General features: G+C 38.2%; 1 protein-coding gene across 2 annotated transcripts in view; it reads left to right on the top strand.

Moving 5' to 3' along the window:
• Positions 1-26,228, top strand: part of grin2da (glutamate receptor, ionotropic, N-methyl D-aspartate 2D, a) — a 275,479-nt gene that overhangs the window by 192,932 nt on the left and 56,319 nt on the right. For both annotated transcript variants that reach the window (XM_044171737.1, XM_044171738.1), the window contains 3 exons: positions 6,255-6,369; positions 19,473-19,678; positions 22,903-23,071. In XM_044171737.1, the coding sequence (XP_044027672.1) occupies positions 6,255-6,369; positions 19,473-19,678; positions 22,903-23,071 (490 nt within the window). The remainder of the gene's footprint in view (positions 1-6,254; positions 6,370-19,472; positions 19,679-22,902; positions 23,072-26,228) is intronic.

Below are 26,228 nucleotides of genomic sequence, written 5' to 3'. Positions count from 1 at the left end.
CATGTTAAACACTCTCTGACATGTATTCGTTGGATTTTTCCTTTATGTGCATGAAGCAGCTGTTGGATTGTGTCTGTAGCGAACCTGCTTGATGCTTCCCCTCTCAGTGAAGCAGCTCATGTTTCTGTGCCATGCAGCACACTCTGCCTCTCTCATTTTCTGTATCGCACACTCTCTCCCTGTCTGCGTCCGTCTCCCCCTTTAGTATTTTTTTCCCCTCTCCGTCTCTCGTTGTCTCTTTCTCTTATTCTTTCACTGTTTCTGGCAGTTTCTCTCTATCTTCCACCTTCTCTTTTGCTCTTTTGCTCTCTTCGCCTCCTACCCCTCCCGCTGTTTCTTTCCACTTCCTCGCTGCTGTCACCTCTGGTTCACTTCTACTCTGTACTGTACTGTACCTTCCGCCTGGGAAAATCAAGAGAATTTGAGATGGTAGGGTAGAAGGAGGAGGCAGAGAGGGAGGGTGAAGAAAAAAGGACAGAGGAGGTGAGAGGAAAACTAGGTAGGATTGGAGCCCACAGTCAGCTGCAGAATGGCACTGCTCGGCAGAAAGGATGGAGACACTTCTGACTTCTGTCACTCTGAGCCTCAAGGTTGATATTTTTTTCCTCTTCCCAGACGTAAAACCAGGTGAAAGAGAAATACTCTAGTCCTCAGGGACCTCCCAGATGTCAGGCAACATCAGGTGCTGGTGGGTAGAGCGGCGGGTTAGAGGTCTCCTTTTACAAAAATCCTGCCAGGGAGGCTAAACACTTTCCAGTCATGAAATAGGTGGACATGAATTAAGAGGCAAAGTGCCCTCAGAGATTGCACAGTGTGTGAGGTTACATCTGTAGCTGAAGTGTTGAATGTGTTCTGGCTTGATTTTTATTTCAGCTGCTGCAGGCCAACATGATTACGTTGCGTTGCACGTTGCACGTTGATATTCCGATATTACTCTGATATGATGGCTGCTGTGATGTTTATGCACTGTTTACCTACCAAACACTTGATGGATGTTGGATTAAAGGAGGTTGCTGAAAAACTGAGACCCAAAGTATGATTATATGGTAGGGTAGACATGTATATTAATATCACCTGGAAGCAATTCAGGTTCAACTTTCCTGTTGATGCTCTATTTGCATGTGTTTTCATGAGTGCAAGCTGCAATTTCAGCATTTATTCATCCTCTGAATTTCTGCTGGATAGTATTGTTTGTTTGTAATGACAAGCAGCAGTAGCTATTCAAGTCTAACTTAATTCATTTTCCCTAAATCTATTGCATATCAACAATGCAGTGAATTTTCTGTCTCGCATATACTCCAAGACCAGCATACTATAAGGAAAGTCTGGTTTCTCTCAACCAATTAGTGAACTGACCATTTCCTTTAAAGTCAAAGTGAGTCCAACAGTTCCCCTTTGGGAAATGAAGCCAAAGTGAATCAACTATGCAGTAAAGACTGTGACTTTTCAGTCAGCTGCACCTACAGGAGCTGAATCTCATTTCACTCTTTGACTGTTAGTCTTCCTGAAGAAAAGCTTCTGCTCATCGTCTGAAATGGAAATGGAAATATTCAGAATACTGAGGTGTTTCTTTTAAATACTAAACATATTTCATTTACAACAACAGGTTCATGCAGAATATGATAGCTGGGATATGCATATAAGATCCTGATTTCTAGCTTCTGTAAGCTGCTTCCTAATGCTGTTTTTAATTATTTCTACCCCCCGTTGCATTTGATACATAACTAAAGTCAACATACGACTGTAGGAATATTTTAAAAATCCCATAGTGGACCACTAAGGATTATGGGCCCAACTCGTAATGGTAAATACAGTAGAATGTTTTTATTTTGTGTAGGTGTGCACACTGTCTCGTCTCTGTAATTTAAATTTTAAGTGCCTCAGTGCTTGTCAGATCATCTGAACAGAATCTGCAAACCCCTTTCCTATAGCAGATTTAGAGGGGACTGACAGCAGGCTTTTCATCCCGCCTTTGAGTGTAGCCATTACAAACATATATAAACCCTTTTTCCTTTTGTCTCCTTTATTTAAAGCAAACTCAACCCTTAAGTTTTGAGGACAGTATAATTCAGTAAATTCTGATAAATAGCAATAGTGCTGAAACAATTAGGTGATTACCTGATTAAGTGATGACAGAAAACTCATCAACAATTATTCGAGTTTCTCAAATCTAAGAATTGTTGCTTTTCTCTCTTTTGCTTCATTGCACATTGAATCATTTTGGCTTTCAGACTATTGGTTGGGCAAAACAAGCAATATGAAGTCACATGGAGCTCTGGAAAATTGCGATGGACATATTTCACTAATTTCTGACATTTTACGGAGTTAACGCTTAATAACCTTTTAATGAATGCCGACACAGGCATGTGTTCAATTCTTGTGCTGCTGTTCTTAAGTGCTGCTTTTGACATTGATTGTGGCATTCTAGACTAAGGCACTAGGTGGGCATATCTGGAACTGCACTATACTAGTTCTCATCTTATCTGTCCAATAGGAAATTTTGTGTCACCATTAATATCTTCATGTCATCCTTTTCCTATATCAAGTACGGTGTGCCTCAAGGTTCAATTCTGGGACAAATACCGTTCTCCTTATATATGCTCCCCTTGGGTGATGTCATCTACAGACATGGTATTTCTTTTCATTGTTATGTGGATGACACATAGTTGTACCTCCCTGTCAAGCCCACTGACCTTAGTATGCTGAGTTCTCTGCAGGACTCTCATAAAAAACTGAATGTCGATACATTTTCTTCAGCTCAACTCAAATAAAACTGAAATCCTTGTTATTGGGCCCCAACATATCACTAAACAAATACTGCCATCTACTGGCTACCTGTCACAACATATCAAGCCTGTTGCAAGAAATCTTGGTGTCCTTTTTGATAGCAATTTATATTTTGAGCTTGTCCAATCATGTTTTTATCACCTAAGAAATATTGCAAAAAATCTGATCTATTTTAAATCTTAGTGATGCAGAAACTGTTGTGCATGCTTTTATCTCCTCACGCCTTGATTATTGTAACAGCCTGTTCACTTGTCTTAATCAAAAAACTTTGACATGACTGCAGACTGTACAGAACTCAGCTGCTCGGCTTTTAACCAGGACCAAGAGATACAATCACATCACACCTGTTTTAGCCTCTTTACATTGGCTCCCTGTTTGTTTTAGGATTGATTTTAAGATCTTATTGATAACTTTTAAGGCTCTTCATGGCCTGGCTCCAGACTATATTTTAAACCTTGTAATCCCTTATGAATCTTTACGTAGTTTGAGATCTTTGGGCAGGGCTCTGTTCCTGAGTCCAGGATGAAAACTAAGGGGGACAGAGCTTTTGCCATCAAGGCCCCGAGGCTCTGGAACAACTTGCCCGAAGAAATTAGGTTGTCTGAGTCAGTCTTCTTTTAAGTCTCTTCGCAAAACACATTTTTATCGGAAAGCATATCCTGATCTTACCTGAGCTGTCTGTTTATTTTATTGTTTTTTAAAATTTTATTTATTTTATTGTTTTTATGTATTTTATCATTCACTGTTGTATTTTATATATCTCTCTGTGAAGCACTTTGTACTTTGTTTTGATAAGTGCTCTATAAATAAAGTTTTTTTTATATATTATAATTCAGTAATCAACTTTTGATTATGGAAGATCATTGTTGACCTTTGAGAGCACTACAAGCACCAAAATAATGTCAGCTCAAAGTTCCACTGATATCGCAGCTTTTAACCCACATCTCAGGGTCTTCATTGATCATTTGAAGCTGGCTGATATTTGACATCTGAGCCAACGCCACTCAGAGTAAGACTGTGAAAGCTCAGAGTGCTAGTAAATGGACCTTAAAGCTTCCATTATTTTGTTGCACATAATGAAAATAATTGTTGATTGTAGCCTCAAATGGCAATACATTTATTGTAATAGACATTTTTAACAGCTCACTAGATGATATAACCTCACACTGACACATTATGGACATAATGGTTTAGGCATTTTGGTTTTGATGACATCTTTGGTGCTAGGCGCTCCTTGCTGTGGTGGTGGATTTGGTTTGTTTGTTTTTGTGACTTTCTGTCACTTGTCAATCAAATAGTGACATATTTTTCTGGAACATTTTCTGTTGATGAATTTAGATTAGTCTTTCTGGATCTGACACCTAGTTCTTCCTCTTCCATTAATTTGGATTAAATAACTGCTGGATACGTGAAACACATCACTTCCTGTGCACAAGAGTTTTTTGTTTTAAATGTCAGGGATATACAAATAAGATACTTGATTTTTAGAAGAGAAAATGTAAAAGCTTTCCTAATCTGGCTAAAGGTTAAATCTGTTTTATGTTGAATTTATCAGCAATACATAGTATCAAAATAACTTGTTATATCTTTTTTATATGAAAATGTGATGGATTAGTACTTTAAGAATACGTAAGGTGTGCTCTTCACTGTTTAGTCACTGTAGTTACAACAGTTTATTCCTTTTTTTGAACTGGGTTCTGCAGTGCATATTTTTTGAAGTCCAGTTGATTAAGTATTATTTGAGATGTTGTTGAGGGTTTTTTTCAGTGCAGTTTACTGTGTGTTTGTGAGTGTGCAAGATGGTTTCATTGGGATACTTTGATGTGCCTTTTTCCAGATGCTTTTAAGGTTGATATTTCATTAAAAAAGATCAAAGGTAAAGCTCTCTCTATCTCTGCTTCACACCAACACTCTTTGCTTTTGTCTTTCCTGGTATTAAAAGTATTCTCAAGTATTTGTCCTCCAATGTTTATTCTCTTTCAGCTTTTCTTCCCCATATTTTTCTTCTCTGCAAACCTCCCGCTGTTGCGTGACACAAGAATGCTGCTGAAGAAACATTTTAGCGAATTCTGCTCTTTATCTTATCTCTCCCTCCCTGCGTCACGTCCTCTCAGCTCTTTGTTTCCCCCACCTCACGGTCTCTATACCACCTCAATGTGATTTCCCCTCATATCAACAGAAATGTGTTTTGTCTTTAGCGCAGAATCCCTGATGTTTGTTCCCTGCAGTGAAGGTCTTGGCTCTTCCTCCATAGCTTTAATTTTACTAATTACTTACCTAATTTTATTTCCTTTTTTCCTGAGCTTTTCTCTCATTTGATTTGTCTTTTTTCTAAAATTTTCATAAGGGCACAAATTGTATTTCCTCATGTGTACTTTTTCGAAACAGTATATATTTTTAGATACTATGGCATATATTAAAAGTATTATGGTTGCGTGTTGAAACATGTTTTCAATTGATTGAAACAGGCCAGTGTTAGTTATTGATAGTGTTTCCCAAGTTTCCAAAAACGCTGTTGCTTCTTCAAATACTTTGTGCTTTTTGTAGACCTTTAGCACTAGCATCAGTTTGTCCTGAGAGTGGCAATAGTGAAAACATGTGAGGCCATTAAAATCAAAAAGGCGTATTGCTTTGGGAGCATGAATGTGCTCAGTAAATATCATGACAAACAGCCATGTGTATTATAGATACTAAAGTTAATATTTTGATCTGGGATCGGGTAACAGGCTTTGAAGCTTACAGTACCTGTATTCAAGTCTTCTAAGAGTTTATTGACTTAATTTGCAAACACAATGCTGAAAACAGGAAATATAAGTTAGTTGTCCTCAACTGTTGAAAATGAACAGCTTGTGCAATAAGACTTCACTTGACATGATTATTGTGAATGAGATCGACACAGCTGCACAGGTTGTCGACTTAGTATTTTTCTTTAATTGTTGTGAAAAAGCTATCCGCTTCGAGCAACCGCTAGTGCAGCTTCTGTGTTGACTGTAGGTGATGTTGGTGGAACGTATATGTCACTCATGGTTAGGCAAAAACAAAACAAAATAAACCATCCTCCTAACAAGAATTCCACTAACATATGTCAGGCTGAGTGAAAGAAGTGAAACAATTTCAGTCTGAAAATCAGGATAGGCATACACAGTGGCTGATGCATTTTAGTAACATATAACCACATTTTATGACAAGATGTAATGTCAACTTTTCACAAATGATTTTGTTTTATTTTAATTTAGTAATTTTAGTATTTTTCTTTTTTATGAAATGTTTCATCTTTTTATGCCATTTATTTACTAGTTTAGTCTTCCACAGGTGACCTGGGACTACTTTTATAGGACATGGTGCTTTGATAACCACACTGAGATACCAGCGCACCTATTTCCTTTTCCCCTTGCATGCCCTCCATCTTGTAGGGTAGTAAAATCACATCTCTCATTTCACCTCTCTATTCTCTTGTCTCCTCTCAGGTACTTCAGCAACATATCCATTGGTGGACGGGACTATTCTTTCAACAGTGATGGCTACCTGTCCAAACCGCTGCTTGATGTCATCTCCTACACCAATGGGAGAGGCTGGGAGGAGGTCAGTATACAGCTGTGCAAGTTGGCACTAATTATCATAGCGCAGCGGCGAAACGGCCTAACCGCAATTTCACAACCCATCAAACATGCTAACTCATCACTACTCACCTTTCACCTTTCTGCTGTCTCACTGTCTCTGACCCCCCCACCCCCATTTAATTACATCTTCCCTAAGCCCCTTCCCTTACTCCCTGTCTCTTCCTCACCCTCTACTCTTTCATCAGGGTTTGTCAGCCTTGTTAGCCAGCGCTAACTCACAGTCCAATATCCTCTCCGTCAGGAGCCATGTGTAGCAGTTGTACAATAATAGCACCAAATCCAAGGTCTGCCCTCCGAGGGCACTTTCAATTCCTCAAGACTCCCTTCGACCTGAGAAAAACAAGTAAACCTTTTTGTTCTATCCCACTGTGTTCCATTTGCTCCTGACCTTTTATAACTCAAGATGTTTACCAGTGAGTGCAGACTCAAGGCCCCCCTCATTTAAAGGATGATAACCAAAAAGGAAAAATCAACCTTTGAAAGAAAAAAAACATTGCTCTAACACTGCAGCACCAGTACAAGCTCTTTGATTTTAAGTGCTTTTAGTTCTTCACCTTCCTGTCAAAGATGAACCTCCTCCTAAAGGTGCAGTGCAGTATTTCAGCTTAGCTCTATAAGAGAAGGATGAATAAAGGATTCAGATTAGAGTGCATTAAGTAGGATTTAAGGTAAAGTAAAAGTAAACTCAATTTATGTCAGAAGTTTCTCTAAGCAGGATGTCGCTGTGCTCTACACCTGTCTCAGCAGACTGAATCACAACGTATGCGATATGGCATACAAAAGTATGTGGATGCCACTACCAACTCTGTGTTCACTCTGTGGCTGTTTTTCATGGTTTAGGACAGTTCCAGTTGAGGTATATCGTACTGCTACATCATACAAGGATATTTAAGACAATAGTTTTCTTCCAACATTGTTGAAGAAAAGACAAGAGGCAGAGCTGGAGGTAGCAGAGCTTAAGATGTTGAGGTTCTCTTTGGGAGTGACGAGGACGGACAGGATCAGGAATGAGGACATCAGAGGGACAGCTCATGTTAGATGTTTCAGAGATAAAGTCAGAGAGGCCAGATTGAGGTGGTTTGGACATGTTCAGAGGAGAGACTGTGAATATATTGGTAGAAGGATGCTGAGGTTGGAGCTGCCAGGCAGGAGGTCTAGAGGAAGACCAAAGAGGAGATTTATGGATGCAGTGAGAGAGGACATGAAGGATGAGGATGCAGAGGACAGGGTTAGATGGAGGCACATGATTCGCTGTGGCGACCCCTGAAAGGGAACAGCCGAAAGGAAGAGAAGAGTTTTCTTCCAACATTGTGGCAACTAGTGTGGGGAATACCCTTTCCTGTTAAACATGACAATGCCCCCGTGCACAAAGCCAGGTCCATAAAGAAATGCTCCCAGTTTGGTGTGGAAGAACTTGACTGGCCTTCACAGAGCCCTGACCTCAGCCCCATCCAACACCTTTCTGATGAACTGGAACACAGACTGCAGCCAGGCCTTATTGCACAACCTCAGTGTTCGACCTCTCTTGTGGCTGAATGGGAACAAATCCTTGCAGCCAGGTTCCAAAATCTTGCTGTTATAGATAGATAGATAGATAGATAGATAGATAGATAGATAGATAGATAGATAGATAGATAGATTCATACTACTTTGGAATATGATAAACAATCACAAATGGATGCAACATTCTGTTCCACTTTTGATTCAAACCTAAAAAGCCTGGGCCCTTTGCTGCATGTCATCCCCTCTCTCTCCCCTGCTTTTCCTGTCTCTCTCTACAGTTACTATCAAATAAAGCAGAAATGCCAAAAAAAACAAAATCTTTAAAAAACAAAAAAAAGCAACAAAAAACAACAACAAAAAAACACCCAAACAATGAACTAGTAAGAAACCATGAAGACATTGGAGGGAGCTTTGTCATAGTAACATTAAACACCATCTTTTGCTCGACACTTTTGATGTTAAATTGGTCAGTTGTAGAATCTCGTTTCTTTTGTCACCAGTTTCAATCCTTCTTAGTGTCACATGGTGAATCTTTGATCTGAATTGGCTTCTAAATCCCCTTTTTTCAGTTGTCAACATTCATGATAAAACACATTAACTTGTCAATGCCGCATAATGTTTCTCCCTCTGGGCTTTCTATAAAATTCTGACTTACTGTTGGTAATTTGCATCTGAAAAACCTTGGACTAAATGGTGGTGTTTGAGGGGGGTTTGCAGAATTGTGTACATCATGCATGCTATGATCTGAAATTGACCCCAATCTTGTTTTGCAGAAGATAACAAGCCTCAGAGCAAGATTCAAATCAGGGGAAATATTAAAGTTACTGGCGATACTTAGTTTAAAACCTGACATATAGGCAGCACTCATGAAAAATAAAAGCGTTGCCTCTTATCATTTGATTGCTGAACAAGGGGCATTTATTTTTAGAGAGTGTCAGCTATTTTATTCATGTTTTTAAGTCTTCTGTACCTCACTCTGTATTTCTTTGGTTTTTGAGTGCAACTCATCCAGCCTGTGTTTCATCTGGCAGTAGTTAACCTTACAGAAGAGAAGAGAGTTACAGTAGTGCCTGGTGCAAGATGCAGTAAACTGACGTACTACTCCATCTGTGGGAATCATAGTACCGTTTTCTGCCCTTTTCTGATGCATCTCGCCGTTACTGTATTGAATTTTTACTGAATGAATGCTGAGATACTGACAGAGGAGATAGGTCACTGGCTTGTACTCCATGGGTTTGGAAAAGATAGAAGAAAAATTGGCTACAGCAGGCATAAAAACTGACAGATAAGGGTTTATTTTGCACTGCTGCTCTCAAAAGATGACTCCTGTGCTGCTCTTTTATATCTGATGTTGAGGTGAGCCGAGGAGGAAATCATCAGGATAGCCATGTCATGTTTTAAACAAGGAATCCCGCATTAGGATTGTACAATATTTAGTAATTTTACAGTATTCATGATCCCTCCCTGAAAATTACTGGAACCAAACTATGCTTGTGATCTGGCTCAGATACTGCTCAAGGAACTGAGCACAGAACACTTGAAGCTGCTATAATCAATATTTTAATATTAACAATGGATCAAATGAATATGTGTAATGTTAAAAGGTGTATCTTACAGCGACAAACCCACAGAGAATCATTACCCGACTCTGCAGCTCCCCCCAGCTCTATGGAGCATTTTAGCAATTTTTAGGTAATTGTTTTGGTTTTCTGGGCCCGTAACTTCACAGTTTTGGTTTACTCTTACCGCTCTTATCACTGTTGTTTTCAAATGTAGCAGGAAGCAGTTTTCAGCAAAGAAGCTCTAAAAACCCACTATAAGCTACTTGCACAACATCTAACTGGTGAACATAGTCGAGTATTTAATAGCTAAGGAGCCAGATATTCCCCTCAAAAGTTAGTGGAGAGAAAAAACAGAGCTAAAAGGGAGGGAATGGTGGACTGCATTCATCAGGTAGACAGAAACACAACTACAAATTAATGCTAATGTTGCTCCATATCTGTTAGATGTCTACACAAGTTTGCCATATCAAATTAACAGGTCAGTGTTCTTTTTCCATTTATTTTGGCTGCTCCCAAGTGGCCACAAAATACGTTAATTCACATTTAAAACACATTACCTTGCCAAAATGCTAGTTATCAGTGTTTGTCAGCTATAAAACAGTCAATTAGCACTTTTGTATGTGAGTTTCAAAAAAAACATGAGACCACCTACCAGAGGTCCAAGGAAACCAAGTCATCCTATTCAAATTGCAAGTGCCTTGGTCAAAAAATAAAGTAGTTTACTATGGGACTATGGTTTACAACTTGTACTAAAAACTGCATTGAAAAAAATTAACAGTGGGCACAAGTGTAACAAACAAATAAAACTTCCTTTATGAATATAGAATTAATTGTTTTCTAGCCTTAGGGTGGATGCAGATAGAGTAGAATAAACTTTATTGTCCCCCAGGGGAAAGTCTGTTGCTTCACATAAAAAACATCATGGAAACCTGAGAAGCGTTTGACACGATGAGACAGTTGCTTCACATCTTAAAACATAGGAGACATTTGACATTGACAACACAGCGGCCTAAAAAAGAAACTAAGAATTAAAGTGAAAAAGTGTTAAGTGTAAAGTGCTTATGTATTTATTACACATTGCTCTATTGCACTAAGATTTAGTTCAGCAGCTTGATGGAGGCTGGAACAAACGATAGCTTCACGTGGTTTGATTTGCACTTTGGCACACAGAGTCTTCTTCCTGATGGCAGAGGTTCGTATTCAGGGTCCGCAATGATTTTTGTTGCTTGTTTCATGATGGCCTACAAATGCAAATTACTACAGTTTGAACATAATGGACTAAATTTGAGTCAGTTTAATTTAATGGACAAAGGCCTTAATCCAGGGTCTTGAAGTGACTGTTTTATGATGATGCTTTGATATGAGGCATAATGGCCAAGCAAAGGACAAACAGTGTCGATACATCTCCCCCAGAGACCAGCACTTAACCCTAACTGCCCAGTAGTTCTCTCCAACGTCAATTGTCTGAACATCCCCATTTCCCAGGCATATATTTGCTAAATTAACCTCTCCTGAACTGAATCATGGAGTATATTTGCTGAGCACAGCAACCTTAGGGCAGCTGAACAAGCGCTGCTATAGAGCTTGCAGGGATATGTGGGACTGTATTTATTAAGAGTCTCAGAGTCAGAAAATTCACAAAGAGATGAATATTTGGTCTAGCTTTTAGGCAAATAACGTATTTTGTGGACTTTTGTAATGTCTTCCTATCCCCACCGGGATTTGGGAGAACTCAAGCTGTCCTAACCTGCTGGAATACCCAGCAGATGGTAAACAAACATACATATATTATATTCCTACAGACAGGGTGGGAAATTAGCACCAGCCACCAGCCAAATGCTGATAAAATATGAAAGTGGCTGGTAGATTTCAGACACAAAATAATGATTTACTGTTGAGTGGCTGATGGATGTTTACAGTTTAAAAAATTTCCCACCCTGCCTACAGACCATATATAAGTTTTATATATAGTAACTTTTGATTCAAAGTAAACTTAAGTGTCCTCAAAAATACTGTTTGCATAATATCATTCTGTTACCAATTTTGTATATCACCATGATATCCACACTTTATTGACAACAAGGAAATAGAAACAGGTTTATTGTCAAGTAGGTTTTCGCATACAAACTTACTTGGCAATAAACCTAGTGAATAATGTGTCCGCCACTAAACCTGATTTAATAAGAATAAGGTTTTACCCAAATTGGTGTCATTTCTTGGATTTATTTAGTGTCATGAATATCTTGCATTACAGCACTGGAATCCATACCAAAGTATCCATATATGTACACATGTGCTTATGGATGCATGATTAGTGATGCTGGATCTAAATGTTCCATGCATGATGCATACAAAAGCACAAACTACAAGGTCAGGCCAACAGCACTGCCTGAGCATTGGCTTCACCTTTAATTTTCCTTAATAACTCAAAAAATAGCACTGGATCACACTTAACTTGTGCAAAAAAAAAAAAAATAATAATTTTTTTAAAGAAATAAGATAAAAATGTACATTTTGTTTCAGAAGTTTTCCAACTTTAGATTGTTAGTCTTAACCTTTTACATAAGTAGCTTGATAAACACTCTCAAGTAATATTGTTTTCACTATTTTATACCATTTTTTTCTGCATCAAATGATGTTGTTAAGTTGCTATTATGTATATGTGTGCTTCAGTGCAGATCATATCGGAAATGAAGGGGTTCTTTCATTGTTTGATTTTTGTTGTTTTGCTGCCAACTGAGCCTTCTTTCATACCAGCTTTTGAACATCTCTTGTGTGACACCTGTGAGTTTTATGAAGTTAGGTGTTATGTGATGCAATAATACAGCAAGTCATCTTACATTTGTTTGCCGAAGCGTTAACCGGGACGTATACAGTGGATCAATGAGCAAATGAGACAAGAAAGCTGCAGTACCTTTTTAATCAACATGACAAGAGAGCTGGGATCCTAAACCACACGAAGCTGAATCCCATTTCAGTTTAGTTTAAAGGCGCAATAAGAGTTTTACAACCTTACAACACAGAATAATCACAATATATCTGCAGGAAGAGTTTGATAGAGTTGTTAATCGATTACAATAATTCAGCCAGTACTTCACAAGGGAGCAGGCTTTAAAACCTACTTTCTGGCCTGTACTCCCAACCAACTAGAGTTCCGAAGGTAGACTTCTCTACAAGCACCATGCAGGCCGATGTTTGACCTCTTTATAATCTCTTCTTTATACGTTTCTGTTTGATTGTTCTGAAGGTAACCCAGCTTGGCAGACAGTTGCATTGGGTGAGCATGGCTATCAATTTTATCAACAGCTGTGATTCGAAAAGATCAATATTGTAACCATCTATTTGTAAAATATCATGTAGACCAAGTAAGGTGGCAATAAGACAAGGAGATTGATGAGAAAACATGATAATGGTTACAATGATCAATGATCACACACATAATCAGCAGAGATTAGACATTATCTAAGACATATATTAAATTGAGCAGCTTATCTTCTCATTATATCACATTATTAAAGCTGCAGTGTAGGCAGGATTTTCAAATTGGTGTTAAATGAGCAAATTTAATCCCTATAATACACCATTTTTGAGTATGCTAATTTGTCAGAATCTCTGCCTTTGCTCCGCTTTTTAGAATAAATCTTGAGCTCAGCCAGAGGGTGTGACCTTGAGTTTTTAAACTGCCCACGTCTCCCCACGTCCATGTTCGGTGCATATTGAACTCATATTTCATAGTTAGTAAGTATTAAAAGTACAGTAGGTATTACTTGAGCCAGATCTTGGCTGAGGCTGGTTGAGGCCTGACACTAGACTCATACTGAATGGACATACTGACCATCGTGTGAGGAAAAACCTCTTGAAGTCAGGGCGTATCAGACTATATTGAATTAAACCAAACTATTAATCAAATTTAATTTGCTCTGGTTCAGTTGACACCATTATTTGTCATGTTTTCAGAGGTATTCCATTCTTCAGCTAGTTAAAGTTTATAATCCATTTTGCCAAATTTGTACTTAAGTTGTTTACTACAATTTACAGCAGTTTTGCACTCACAGAATGGACTGGCAGAATGGAGTGAAAATAGAGCCAGAAATCAATTAAAACAAGTAATGGATCCACTGCTGGCAAGAGTGGTATGGATGAATGCACGCCCATCAATGCTTTGCAGTAGGGCTGCAACTAACGATTATTTTCATTATTGATTAATCTGTCAATCATTTTCTCGATTAATTGATTAGTTGTTTGGTCCATAAAATGTCAGAAAATGGTGACAAATGTCAATCACTGTTTCCCAAAGCCCAAGATGACCTCCTGAATTGTCTTGATTTGTCAAGATATTCAGTTGACTGTCATAGAGGAGTAAAGAAACCAGAAGATTTTCACATTTAAGAAACTGGAATCAGAGAATTTAGACTTTTTTTCTTAAAAAAAAAAAAAGACTCAGAATGATTAATCGATTATCAAAATAGTTGACAACTAATTAATTTAATAGTTGACAACTAATTGATTAATCGACTAATCGTTACGGCTCTAAAATGGCTGCCAGTCCCGCAATAATTATTCCAGGTAAAGACTGACTGTTTTCATTCTTTCTGTTGTTGATATTTGGGCTGCAATGCTCAATCCTTGTTTCCCTGACATTTCGACATTGGAGTTGAGTGCAGTAACTTTTTAGCATTCAGGAAAACAAGGTCAAAAATTAGTTGTGTTGATACTTAAAGAGCCTTGACCCCTCTCCGGATGGGCGTCATCATTGGGAAACCGAACAGAAGCCAGGACAGCGCAAGTTTGACCAAAATAAATAATGACTCAACTGAAAAGGACAGAAGCAGACAGAAAGTCCAGACAGCAAAACACTCAACAATGATAACGATTTAAAGAACAAAATGAACAAAATAAATAAAACTTTATACTCGATATTGAAGGTTACAAGGTTAAAGAAGGCAAAAAATGAGCACAATGAATCAGCCAAATACACTATATGATGGTGGTGGGGCATTAGTCCAAATCACAATGCCACCATTGTGAATACTTTTCATATTGTCTAATGAATTTAACTTTTAACAAACAAACTAACAACAACAAAAAACTAAATACTGCAACGTAGTCTAACTTAAGGACAAAGATTGTTCTGACGTCTCGTTTCCTGCCTTTACAATGAAGTAAACTCTGTCACTCATCATAATCTATTTAAAGGGCTACTCCATCTAATATTGTATTTTGATAAAGTTGGAGGACTTGCAAGAGACAGAAAAACTGGAAAACATTGTCAAAATCAAAGCAGCAGAGGCCGAGATATTTTAGGGACTTTAATCCCTAAAATAGGTCAAGGTACAAAAACACTTGATCCTACAATTCCCATAATGCAACTGATAGCATCTGTCACTAGGCCCTTCCTGTCTTGTATACATGGATGTTGACTGAATGAATGAATGAATTCCATGCCTGAGTTTGTAACACAGGCTTTCTGTTCTGTTGAGGTAGCCAAGCCAATATCGCTCTAATGACATCATTATTTATATTACATATTTTTTTCTCACTTCAGAGCCACAGAAGACATACAACTGTTTTCACAGGCTCCCCCCAAGTGGCCACAGTAGTACTCCCCACTATGAGTACAGTAAACAAATATACTGGTGACATGCTCTTTTAAAATGGACACAAAAATCACAGAAAAAAATATTTTGAACTCAAGTTATAAGTAAAATGTACATTTTTTCAATACTATTATATCCTGTGAAAATATATACTTTGCAATCAACACAACAGTGGCTTTAACAGTGCCAGGCTTATTCACACTGATTAAAAAGTACACACAACCATTATTTTTGAGAAAATTGTTCAACTTTTTATCAACGTTTTCTCATGAATGAATGTGTTTTGCTACATTTTACAAGAAGACCATTGTAACAGTGATTCAGCCTGTTCCCAGGATAGAACAGTTTTTACAATTGCTCATCACTGAGTGTTTGGTCTTTGTATGAAAAGGTCATCTAGTGCTCAGATAGTGATGAGTTTTACCTTTACAGCAGCAGCAGCAGCAGCAGTCATTTGTTTGTTATAAACAGAAGAGGAGCTGCGTTACAATGAGCTGTCACAGCCACTGCGACTGAACAAACAAAGAAAGATATACAGACAAGTAAATATTCCTCTGCAAGTTATGGATTCCGTAAAGCAGTTATTGGTTGTTTTGAGATATTTAATGTCAAATTATTGACAGGACGGGGTAGCAGATCAGATTATTGACCCAGCAGTGCACTTTGGCAGCAATGACTGCAAAAGTAAAAGTTCTTCAAGTCAGTGCATATTGGAGTGTTGTTTTTCATGCACACTGAATTATTGATTCCTCCAAGTGGTGCACCCCAAACTATAGAGTCCTCTGAGCAGTGCACCGCAGATTATTAATCTTAATGGAAATGTCAAAGATAGACACAACAAGACTAAAACTGATTATGATTCAGCTCCATTTCTTCGAGACCGGCGGGATTGCAGTACATATCAAAATTACATCACTGTGCATGTTCTGGAGCTTAGCTTGTTTTTTTACTGAAACATTTCAGCAAAGCATTTTATAGAATCTGTGCTCTTTGTAATATGTGAATATCATTACATTTTTTTTAAATTTTAAGTTGGATTTAATGTTGCTGCTGTCATTGAGTCTCATAACATGTTGATAAAAATCTCAAGGTCTGTCTGAGCTCCATGGTAACTGAGAACCACAAAATACCAAATCACGCTCTATCTGCCTTCAGCTGGGCTGGCAATCCAGGGATTCAACCCCTGTCTGGGCAGTGTGTGTGTGTGTGTGTGTGTGTGTGTGTGTGCACATATAAATGTCTTTCTGTCTAGTGGCAGAAAGCATTTACTTCACTTAATGCAAAACATGTTAGAAGGGTGAACTGGAGGACAAATGAGCATAGAAAAGCAAATTATCATGTTCTGGTTCTGGCTATTATTATTTATGCAGCAGAGAGAGTGAAAGAGAAGAGCAGAAACCCAGTAAAAAGACTTATGAATAACAATGTGGATGTGTGTCAGTGTACCTATTTGTATTTTTGTGCCCAGTTGTGTCTGTTAGTTTTGTGTGGGATTTTGTGTTCTTGTGACTTATTTTTATGTGTCTCTGTGTGCATGCATTTCTGCTGGTAAAGTATAGTGTATTATGCTTGCACCTGTTCTTTTGTGTGTGTGTGTACGTGTATTCATCACATTGTGGGTACATCACTTTCCATGGTACATTATGGGGACTGACCTCCCATCTGGGGAAAAGAAGCTGGGTCCAGTTGCACCAGCTGTTTGTAAGTTCAAGTGTTGCCTTGTGTTAACACAAGTATCAACTAAGTAGAGATGTATATCTTTCTTAATTCTAGCATGTTGCACCACACAGATAGTTCCTCAGTAGAGATCAGCTGATTATAATATTTACACCTACTAACTGCCAGGTACAACTGACCGAATCAATTGACAAAACTATCTTGATAATATATGAACTGTTGAAGAGTAAACAAAAGGTAACATGTAATATGGTCCACGTATCTGACCAGACACATCGAATCAAATACTGATTAATAATGATGTACATTAAGAAGATTTTTTGACCTAAATAAGACAATGTTACCATAAATTCCAAAATCTAATGGCAATAATGTTAGACAATTAACCAATTAAGGTTGGTTAGGTTGTGTAATCTGATATTTCCCTCCCAGTGAACTGCATGAATACTACTTATTCTCAAACTCATGTATTGCTCCATGTATGCATATATAAATAAAACAAAGTCATACTTTCATTTACAAAAGATTGTCTGGTCAATTTAATTTAGCTTTTGGCCCTGCTATTTTTGTTTGATTGATTCTACAGTGACTTTCTCTTTAGTTGATTTCTTTTGACAGCAGCACACGTTTTCTAGCTACCAATTTACAGGTCTTTTTAAGGTCTTTTCTAGTTTAGACATTGCTTTAGTTTTAATGGTGCACAAACTTACTAATGAATTTTACTAATAGTTGGTGCAACCCAGTCCTGGTCCCCACAAGGTTAACTGTTTATTTTAAGTTCAAGAGTTTTAGGGAGAAGGTTAGAATAAGGATCCATTTAAGTTCAGGGTTAGGGATAGGTTCTAAGGAATGTATTATGTCGATGAGAATCGTCATAAGTATAAATGAATGTGTGTTTGTGAAGACATGTCTGTTTGTGGGGACTCATTTCTTATCAAAAAGCTGGTCCCCTGAAGGTTAACCATAGGCTTTAAGTTTAAGACTTGGTTTTAGAAAGAGGATTAGAATTATGTCAAGACCGAGGTAAGGGTTGGGCATAGGCATGTAGTGATCATGGTTAAGGTTTGGGCAAGTCTATAAACAATGTCCTCACAAGCAACAAATTGTGTGTATGTGTGTGTTTAAAGAGGCTTTGCATGTTTTTTCATAAATCCCAGCAGCTATGTCTGGCACCATCAGGAAGAATTGGTTGTATGCAAACGACATCTAAATATATGACACCACAGCTAGAAGATGACAAAATGCCTGACAAATATGCTGTGTTGTTGCTGCACATCCATCCAGTTACATCTTCAGTCGATGTGAACAGATTTGTTTACACATGTAGGTCACTGTGACACTGCAAACTGTCTCGTCTTTAGTCTCAGTCTCTACTCCAAAATATCACGTTTCAGCATGAAAACACTCAGCTCAGTTAACATGAACAAACTGCTCATTATACAACACAACCAATGCAAAGACACACTGCGCGGTTGTGTTACATCTCCCTCACAACCCAAACTGTCCTCCACAGCTCACTGTTTATGGTTTGAAGCATAACTGTGCTGGAAAAAGCATGCAGGCGTAGAGGAAGGGCAGAAGAAGCATACATCTAGAAGCTTGACCTAACAGATGACTCAAACTGTGATAATCTACAAAAAAGTTAATAGCCAGATGGGCTGAGGTACCTCATTTATAACACACTTTACCAAGTTGGGATCAGAGTTGTCAGGCCCTATGCTATTCTGTGAGTAACGTTGTCCCTTGGGACTTGCTGTACAGATGTGAGGATATAGAAATCCTAAATTGAGACAACAAAAAACAAAAATAAGAAGCTGACAGCATTAACTCCCATTTAGTAAACTATTACACTGACGTCATCATGGGTGAGGACTCAACTAAGTAAACTGTCAAAGTAGCTACTACTCTGTGTTTGCAAGCGCGGGGAAGCAGCATAATGCACCAGATATACACAGAAGTACCCGATTTTGAACATCTAATACAAATTTCTTTTTTGGAGGCTCTTTTGCCCTCATTAGATAGCACAATAGATACAAGACACATGGGGAGAGAGTAGGGCAATGGCATGCAACTACCCAGCAATTCAAACGACTGGGACACAAGGATGCCCTAAGTTCCAAAACTCTTTTGACAAAACAATTGGACCTGTGGTTTGGTGTTCTTGGCCTACCAAAATAAAATGTTTGTACCGCTGAATTAAACTACTGGGGAGCGTTTTGGACACGAATCAAGGGGTGTCCCTTTTAAAGTGAAACTGTTACTGTGAAACCTGTGATTTTGGTTGAAATGTTACAGATGTTTAGATATACAAGTTACATATGACCATTGTTTTAACAGCATTTCAGTGACAGTAATTCAGGATGTTGCAGGTCTAAAAAAGCTTAAAGTGTTTGACCAGATTTAGCACAGTTTTAACCCAGATTCCATAACATCTAAATATGTGCTTATTGGGTCGTGTGGAAATCAGATGTGTTAACAGCAAGGTTAAGATACTTAGCTGTCATATTAGGTAATATGGTTAGCTTACTAAGTAGATATAATTATCCAGGCTAAAAAACAAAACTGATCATATGTGTCATTGATGAAATTACTCAAATGCTCTGGAGACATGTATTAAAACTGCTAAATTTTAGTTTTAGAAATGTGATCAGCAGTCTGTTCTAAGCCACTGTTGCCCAAGACCTGAAGCCCTGAGCATCTGTGTTTGTGTGTTTATGCCCATCCAGGTTGGCTGGTGGGAGAACGGCCACTTGCGTCTGCGTTACCATCCCTGGTCTCGTTACGGCTCCTTCCTGAAGCCTCTGGATGACTCCCAGCACCTCCGAGTGGTCACTTTGGAGGAGAGGCCCTTTGTCATCGTGGAACCGGCTGACCCAGGCACCAGCTCCTGCATCCGAGACTCCGTACCCTGTCGAATGCCCATCAACACCAGGTAACACACCACAGCCCCTGGATATGAAAGATAGCCATCAAGTTTGAGGAAACAAACTTTTTTTTTAACTGCATCGTGTTTGCTTTTCATTGTATCCAAACTCTGCAAGGTTCCGTTCTCAATGATTGGTCTGTACATTTGGATTTATTTAATACAACAAAATAATGACAAATCATTTTTTTATAAAATGAACTGTGTAAGTGATGTAAATAATGGCAGTTAATATTCTCACCCCCAAAATACCCTGTTATGGAGTGTATTACCCATTATAGCCATTAAAACAAAATAGCACATGCACACTTCCTTCATCACCACGGTGGTGTACAGTCCATTTTCTGGTTGTTTAAGTTGACTCATACAGAGAGGATGGTGAGAGGTAAAATATTCAGCATTACGAAAGCAAAAATGAGAGAAAAGCAAAAACAATATTGCAATGAAAGTAAGTGTGAATGGAGTTGAAATTTATTTTCGTAACTCCCAAAGAAAGTGGCAGGTCAGGATGACCTGCAGTTTATTATAGCCATCACAGGAGTCGGTTTAGTACATAACAAGTGATTTCTAACCTTGACGTCTCCTAGTGGTTTCTCCTCTAAATCCTTATCAGCCTATAAACCTGAGTGGAAAGTAGAAAAAAAGCTTCAAAAAGTGGTTAGATAGAGACCATCCTGAAAACCAGATGGGTCCAGAGTCTGATTCCTTGTGAAATTGAAATGTCTGGCCAAGCATCCATGAACAAGACAGTAAATCTTTACCATCTCCAGGTGCTGTGTACAGGGAGGGATAGGCTTAAAGAAAGACTTTCCTTCTGGGATCAATAGATTAAAACATCACAAAATAGCCTAATTATCCCAGGGAGGAAATTAAGTTTCCTTACAGCAGCTATAGACACTTTAAAAGTCATATGGTACCACCTAAAAGCATGTAATTATGAACAAAGCATGATTTTGCTCCAGCTGCTCATTAAAATCATAATAGAAACTTGAAGCTGCACAGCAAATTAAGACTAATTGTCTTTTAATCAATCCAGATAATCATAACTTTGATAGAAAATCAATAGACTTTTAATCATTGAGCAAGAGATCCCTGCTGCATCCCTACCAACACTTGGAAAAAAACATTGTGTATAAGTGGAGTGATTTAGTCCAGTTTACAGTGAGTCGTGCTGTATTCATAAAATTATATGTACTAAAAGATAGCAACAACATGATAATTCAATACTGATTTTTGATAACTGAGGAGAACTAGTATCCTTTATAATTAGTTTTTGTCCTGTTTCATTTATGCATAAGGTTCATTTGAGCCAAAGAAAGTCAAGGGGAGAAAGAAAGAGTGATTGCATGTGTCTGTGTGTGTGTGTGTGCTCTGGGCTCCTGGTCTATCCCAGATAAGCTTCCTTCCTGCCAGCACATGACCTGGCCAATGGGAAGATAAAGAGTTCATCCTCCATCAATTTTATTGGCTGAGAGAGAACTTTGCTCTCTTGTTAATCAACCTACTTTGACCCAGGTTTTTTCCTTAAGTGATTTTTTCCTAACTTGCTTGTCTTTCTTCTTTCTTATATCATATATCTTATATATTATATACTTCTTATACACACACACACACATATATATATATATATATATATATATATATATATATATATATATATATATATATATATATATATATATACTTCCTGTTTAATTGATTTGTTATCTTTTACCTGTCACAGCTTATTTCCTCGGATGCTGCTGCAGTGCAGTGGCTAAGATGTTTTATGGTTTTATATTCTTCATCACCACCAAGGTCATGCTTTTATGTTTAATGGTTAAAATTAACATGCATTTAAATTACAGGGGCACAACCAAGCACTTAAACTTAACTGCCTTTTAATATTTCCAACTTTTGATGAGGACCACATCACACGTGACATGTTTTAATCTCAAACAGTCACTTACCACATAATAGCATAGAACTTACTGAGTTACTTTCAGATGTACAGTGTGTTTTAAAATCTTTCAGCTCATTGTTTTCACGTAAAAGGCTCTGATAAACCCACGGTATGCTATCTACTCAGCACCAAACAGTAGACAGGCAAAGTTAGTAACTAGCTGGTGAATATAGTGGAGCATTTAGTTGCTCTAAAGTGGCAAAACATGTAAATATTGCTGGCCAAAGTCTATTAATATCACTTAAATGTGATGTCAGTTCAGTTAATTACCTGCTTTCATTCTGTGGAGAACACTGTTGTGACATTTTGCATCTGCTTGCTAGTTTGCACCTGAACTGCTAGAAAGTCATTTATTCATGCTTACATGTGTATATGAAAACATTTAATGTCGCTGTACATCACGTGGGATCTTTCTATGTAAGTAAATGGGTAAATAATAAGAAATACATTATGTCAGTGATGTGACTTTACAACAGGAGAATCATGGCTTTGGCATAAAAAATCACAACCAAGAAAACTCCTTGCTAAACAGTATTTCACAATAACACAACTTGTATTTCCTTTCATTTTTGCTAAGTAAAGACAAGACTTTATTTGTAGAAAATATTTTTACAACTATATGCTATAAGTAAAGAGGGAATAAGTGTCCTACCCTCATAAGTTTGATGTTACTTTGGCTTGTAGTAAAAAACAAAATTTGCAAAATGTGAAAGTTGTGTTGCTAGGTAACAGAGCCGAGAGCTTAGTGTCTCAGGGACCATCGAATGGGCAGTTGGTATGGACAGCTGCTGGAGCCACTTGACTGATTCCCGTATATGTGACCCACTCAGGATGAAATGTTCACTCGATGAAGCCTCAGTAGAAAGAGGCATTCAGAGGCCTTTGCAGAATTTCTTAAATTTTAGATGGCATCCAAGAGCACAAAATGGAGTTTAATTCTGTTTTAATAATGCAGCACTTTTCCTGCTGAGCTCCCTGACCTGTCAAGCATTGCCTCTCCAAACACAGCCCAAACTGTCTGTATCGATCCACTCAGTCCCTTGCCAATAATTCATACCCTCCTTGTCTTTCTCAGTCTCCCGTTCTTCTTCGTCTGTTACGTTCTACTGTGTCTCTTTGGTACTCACCGTTTTCTCATTCCCCTAGCAGCACAGCCTCCTCCTTTTTCAATTTCTATAACAGCCAAGCAGCCCATCCAGGTCAAAGCATCCTTGATAGAAAATCTTGACATCTCATAAAAAGCATGTTCACTATGTTCACCTATCTGTCTTTTATCACATCATCTCCTCAGTTTGGTGGTGGATGGCACCGGGCCCATGAAGCACTGCTGCAAAGGGTTCTGCATCGACGTCCTCAAGCGACTGGCAAAAATTGTGGGTTTCACCTATGACCTTTACCTGGTGACCAATGGGAGGCATGGGAAGAACATTGATGGGGAGTGGAACGGCATGGTCGGAGAGGTGAGGATCTTAATGTTAATTTTAATATTTTAATAATATAATAATTATTATATACCTTTACAATTTAAGAATACATTGTATTTGTGGAAAACTGGTTTTTTGGTGAACTCTCCAGCTCAGTATAAATAAAAATTATATCAGGTTGGTCTTTTGTAGGCTTAATCTGGTGTTCAGTGCTACCATTTCAGCATATTATATGCTGAGTGATAGCCTCTGTGCTAGCATGGTCCATCCACCCATCCACCCAGCCGCTTATCAAGGTCCAGGTTGCGTTGCTCCCGATTCCAGGCAAGGTTGCTGAGTTCGCGTCGTTTTGAGTAATAATAGGATTCATAATAACAATTTAGCAATTTAGTATTACACTAAATTGAGTGATAGTAGCCACAAACAGAAGCAATAAATGTAGCAACTTTAAAGCAAATTAGAGGTTGACTTCAACAGTTTTAAACCTTTGAAGGTTTAACTGTACAGCAAATTAACAGTAACCTCAGTGTAATTTAATATAATCTGAGTATAATATAGTGTGTTGTCAACGTAATGTAACTGTAATCAAAATAAAAGACAATACGTGACAAGGTGTCCAGATATACGAAAATAACACCACAAAGCGGAATGGGGTATGTTACTGGGATTGTATTATAGCTATTATGACATGGCCGCTTACCATTGTCAAAACGTGAAGCTGTGTTCAAATAATTATACATTTATTAAAGATTGTTTGGGGTCAGTTTCACCCATGGTCAAGGCCATTTCACCAGTGAGAGTTAGCTTAGCTGTTAGCAAGAAGCAACTGTAGCAAGTACTGTTGCTGTAGTTACCTGCAGTTTAATATATTTTGCTCACTGATTTAGAATGAGTTTACATAAATGTTGGCCAGAACTTTGTTTTAGGTGTTTTTTTATCCTATTTTAACCTATACCTGCAAACCAATCAGAAATTAGTAATTAAGCCACATATTGATACAGTAACGATTCATATATTCCAGTTTTCTTAAAGAAATAGTCTTTTTGCAAATGTACATATTTGCTTTTTTAGAGTATGAGTGAGAAGCTCGTTGTCAATCAGCGCGATAAATACCAATCTTAAATCTGTGTGTTAAGTATGCCGCTGGAGCCAGGACATGGTGTCTTAGCATAAAGACTGGAAGCAGGGGAAAACACTTTGTCCAGGGGGGAAAAGACATGCCTTCCAACACTTCTACAGCTGTCTTATTTGCATATTGTATGTTGTTTGTTTAACCAATACATAAACAGAAATGTAAAAATGACAAATTGTGATGAGCCCGACTAGCTCCTAGCTTCTCCCTGCCTCCAGTTCTTGTGTTAAGCTAGGCTAACCTCGTCCTGGCTCCAGCTGCATACTTAACGCACAGACCTAAGACTGCCATCCAGCTTCTCAGTCTGAATGAAAGCAAATAAGTGTAGGCCTATTTCCCAAAATGGTAAACTATTCCTTTAAAGTCAAAAGCTAAACATCCAAAAAATAGCCAATCATGAAACATTCATAAGCAATACAGAACTCGCAGCAAACAAATAAACATGACAGCAACATGGGTGAGAGATTAAATGCAAGTTTATAAAAATGTGTGTTCAGTTGGGACTTGAAAGAAGACACAGCTATTAAGACTGCATTTCCTTTGGGAGTTTATTCTAAAGTTTAGCAGCCCAGATCACAAACACACCGTGAGCCTTTTTTGTGTGAGTCTCAGTGAGATATTGTAACTATTTTTTTAATTCTCCATTTTCCCTGTACAGTAGCATGGTCGTTTTTCCCATTCTGTTTTTTTTTTCTTTTGTTGTGTTTACAAAAAGGGGGTTTGATTTGAGGGCTCCCGTGAAATTCTTTTTATCCTGCCTCAAATCCTTTAAAACGCGACCCAGCGAGAGAGGATTGGACCCGAATCGAAGAAGAAGAGAGAAAATATGGAGGGAGGCTGTCAGAAGGATTAGTGCTGCAGAAACTGAGAGAGAGAGAGGACAACACAGACTGTGAGACTGTTTGTACATGACTGTGTGTGTGTATGTGTGTGTGCGTTGGCAGATACTCTGCTGTTTCCATGATGCCAATCCCCCTCTGGTGGCTGGATTAATGAAGTTGGTTTAACATAGAGTTAGACAGGGGATGCAAGTTATCACCGTGTGGGTGTGCCTGGTCTTGTATTTGTATCTTTGTGAGGACCAGTTCTAGTTTTAGACCTTTAGAGTGAAGACATTTTTGGAAATTGAGGGCATTTTTTCTGGTGCCTTCTTCTTCAAAGGTTTAAGGTTTTGACTTGGTTCTAGGGTTAAGTTTGGAGGTAGGTTTAGGTTATGTTTAGCAAAATACAGGACTTCCATTTGACAACAATTTGTCAAAAACCACTGTCCATTTACTGAGAGTTAACTGTCCTTTTCACACCGGCTGCACATGTAAATGCCAAGCAATAGGAAATCATTATGTTGTGCCCACATCTTTACAGAGACCTGCTCCATCAACATCCCGGATCAAGCACTCAACGGGCGGACCGTGTTCCGAACTGACAGAGTGCAAGACTCCGACAAGGAGACAAAGTGGACAGACACTGTTTCCCAAATGTTGAGCTTGATGATGAAAACTATATTATCATCACTATCTCTATCTGCCGTTTACATTCCACCAGACGCAAATTCAAAAAATGCACAGCAGAATTATTTCCTGGGAGTAATACGTGTATGTATATATGTATAAATAACTGTATATATTGTTTTATTTTATTTATTTTATAATATAAATTTAATTATCTGCTATGATCTGTGTGTAGCACGAAGGGACTACAAACTTATTTCGTTGTACAACCTTGTGTTGTAAAATGATAAATAAGGTGAACACCGATTCTCACACATCAAAGTCTGTTTACATGTCTTGGGGACTACCGCTGCATGTGAAAAAAAGTTGTATAAATCCTTTTGTGGTGCATTCAGATCAGATCAAACAGGACTTCCTGGATCAAATTTGATGTCTCACCGGCGCCTGAACTTTTGCTTTGTAATCATTAATAACCTTATAATCTGGTTTACATTCTTTCGTTCCCTATAAATGGCTAGCTAAAGCATAGCGCATGCAGTATTAGCAAACCGTAAGCATGTAACATCTGAGTGCTAGAAGTATAAATCCAGCTTAAGGGTTAGGGTTTTACAGT

The sequence above is a fragment of the Siniperca chuatsi genome, linkage group LG17 (genome assembly GCF_020085105.1).
Source record: "Siniperca chuatsi isolate FFG_IHB_CAS linkage group LG17, ASM2008510v1, whole genome shotgun sequence".
In the NCBI taxonomy this organism is placed as follows: Eukaryota; Metazoa; Chordata; class Actinopteri; order Centrarchiformes; family Sinipercidae; genus Siniperca; species Siniperca chuatsi.
Note: the sequence above shows the minus strand (reverse complement) of the source record. Positions and strands in the feature narration are given on the sequence as shown.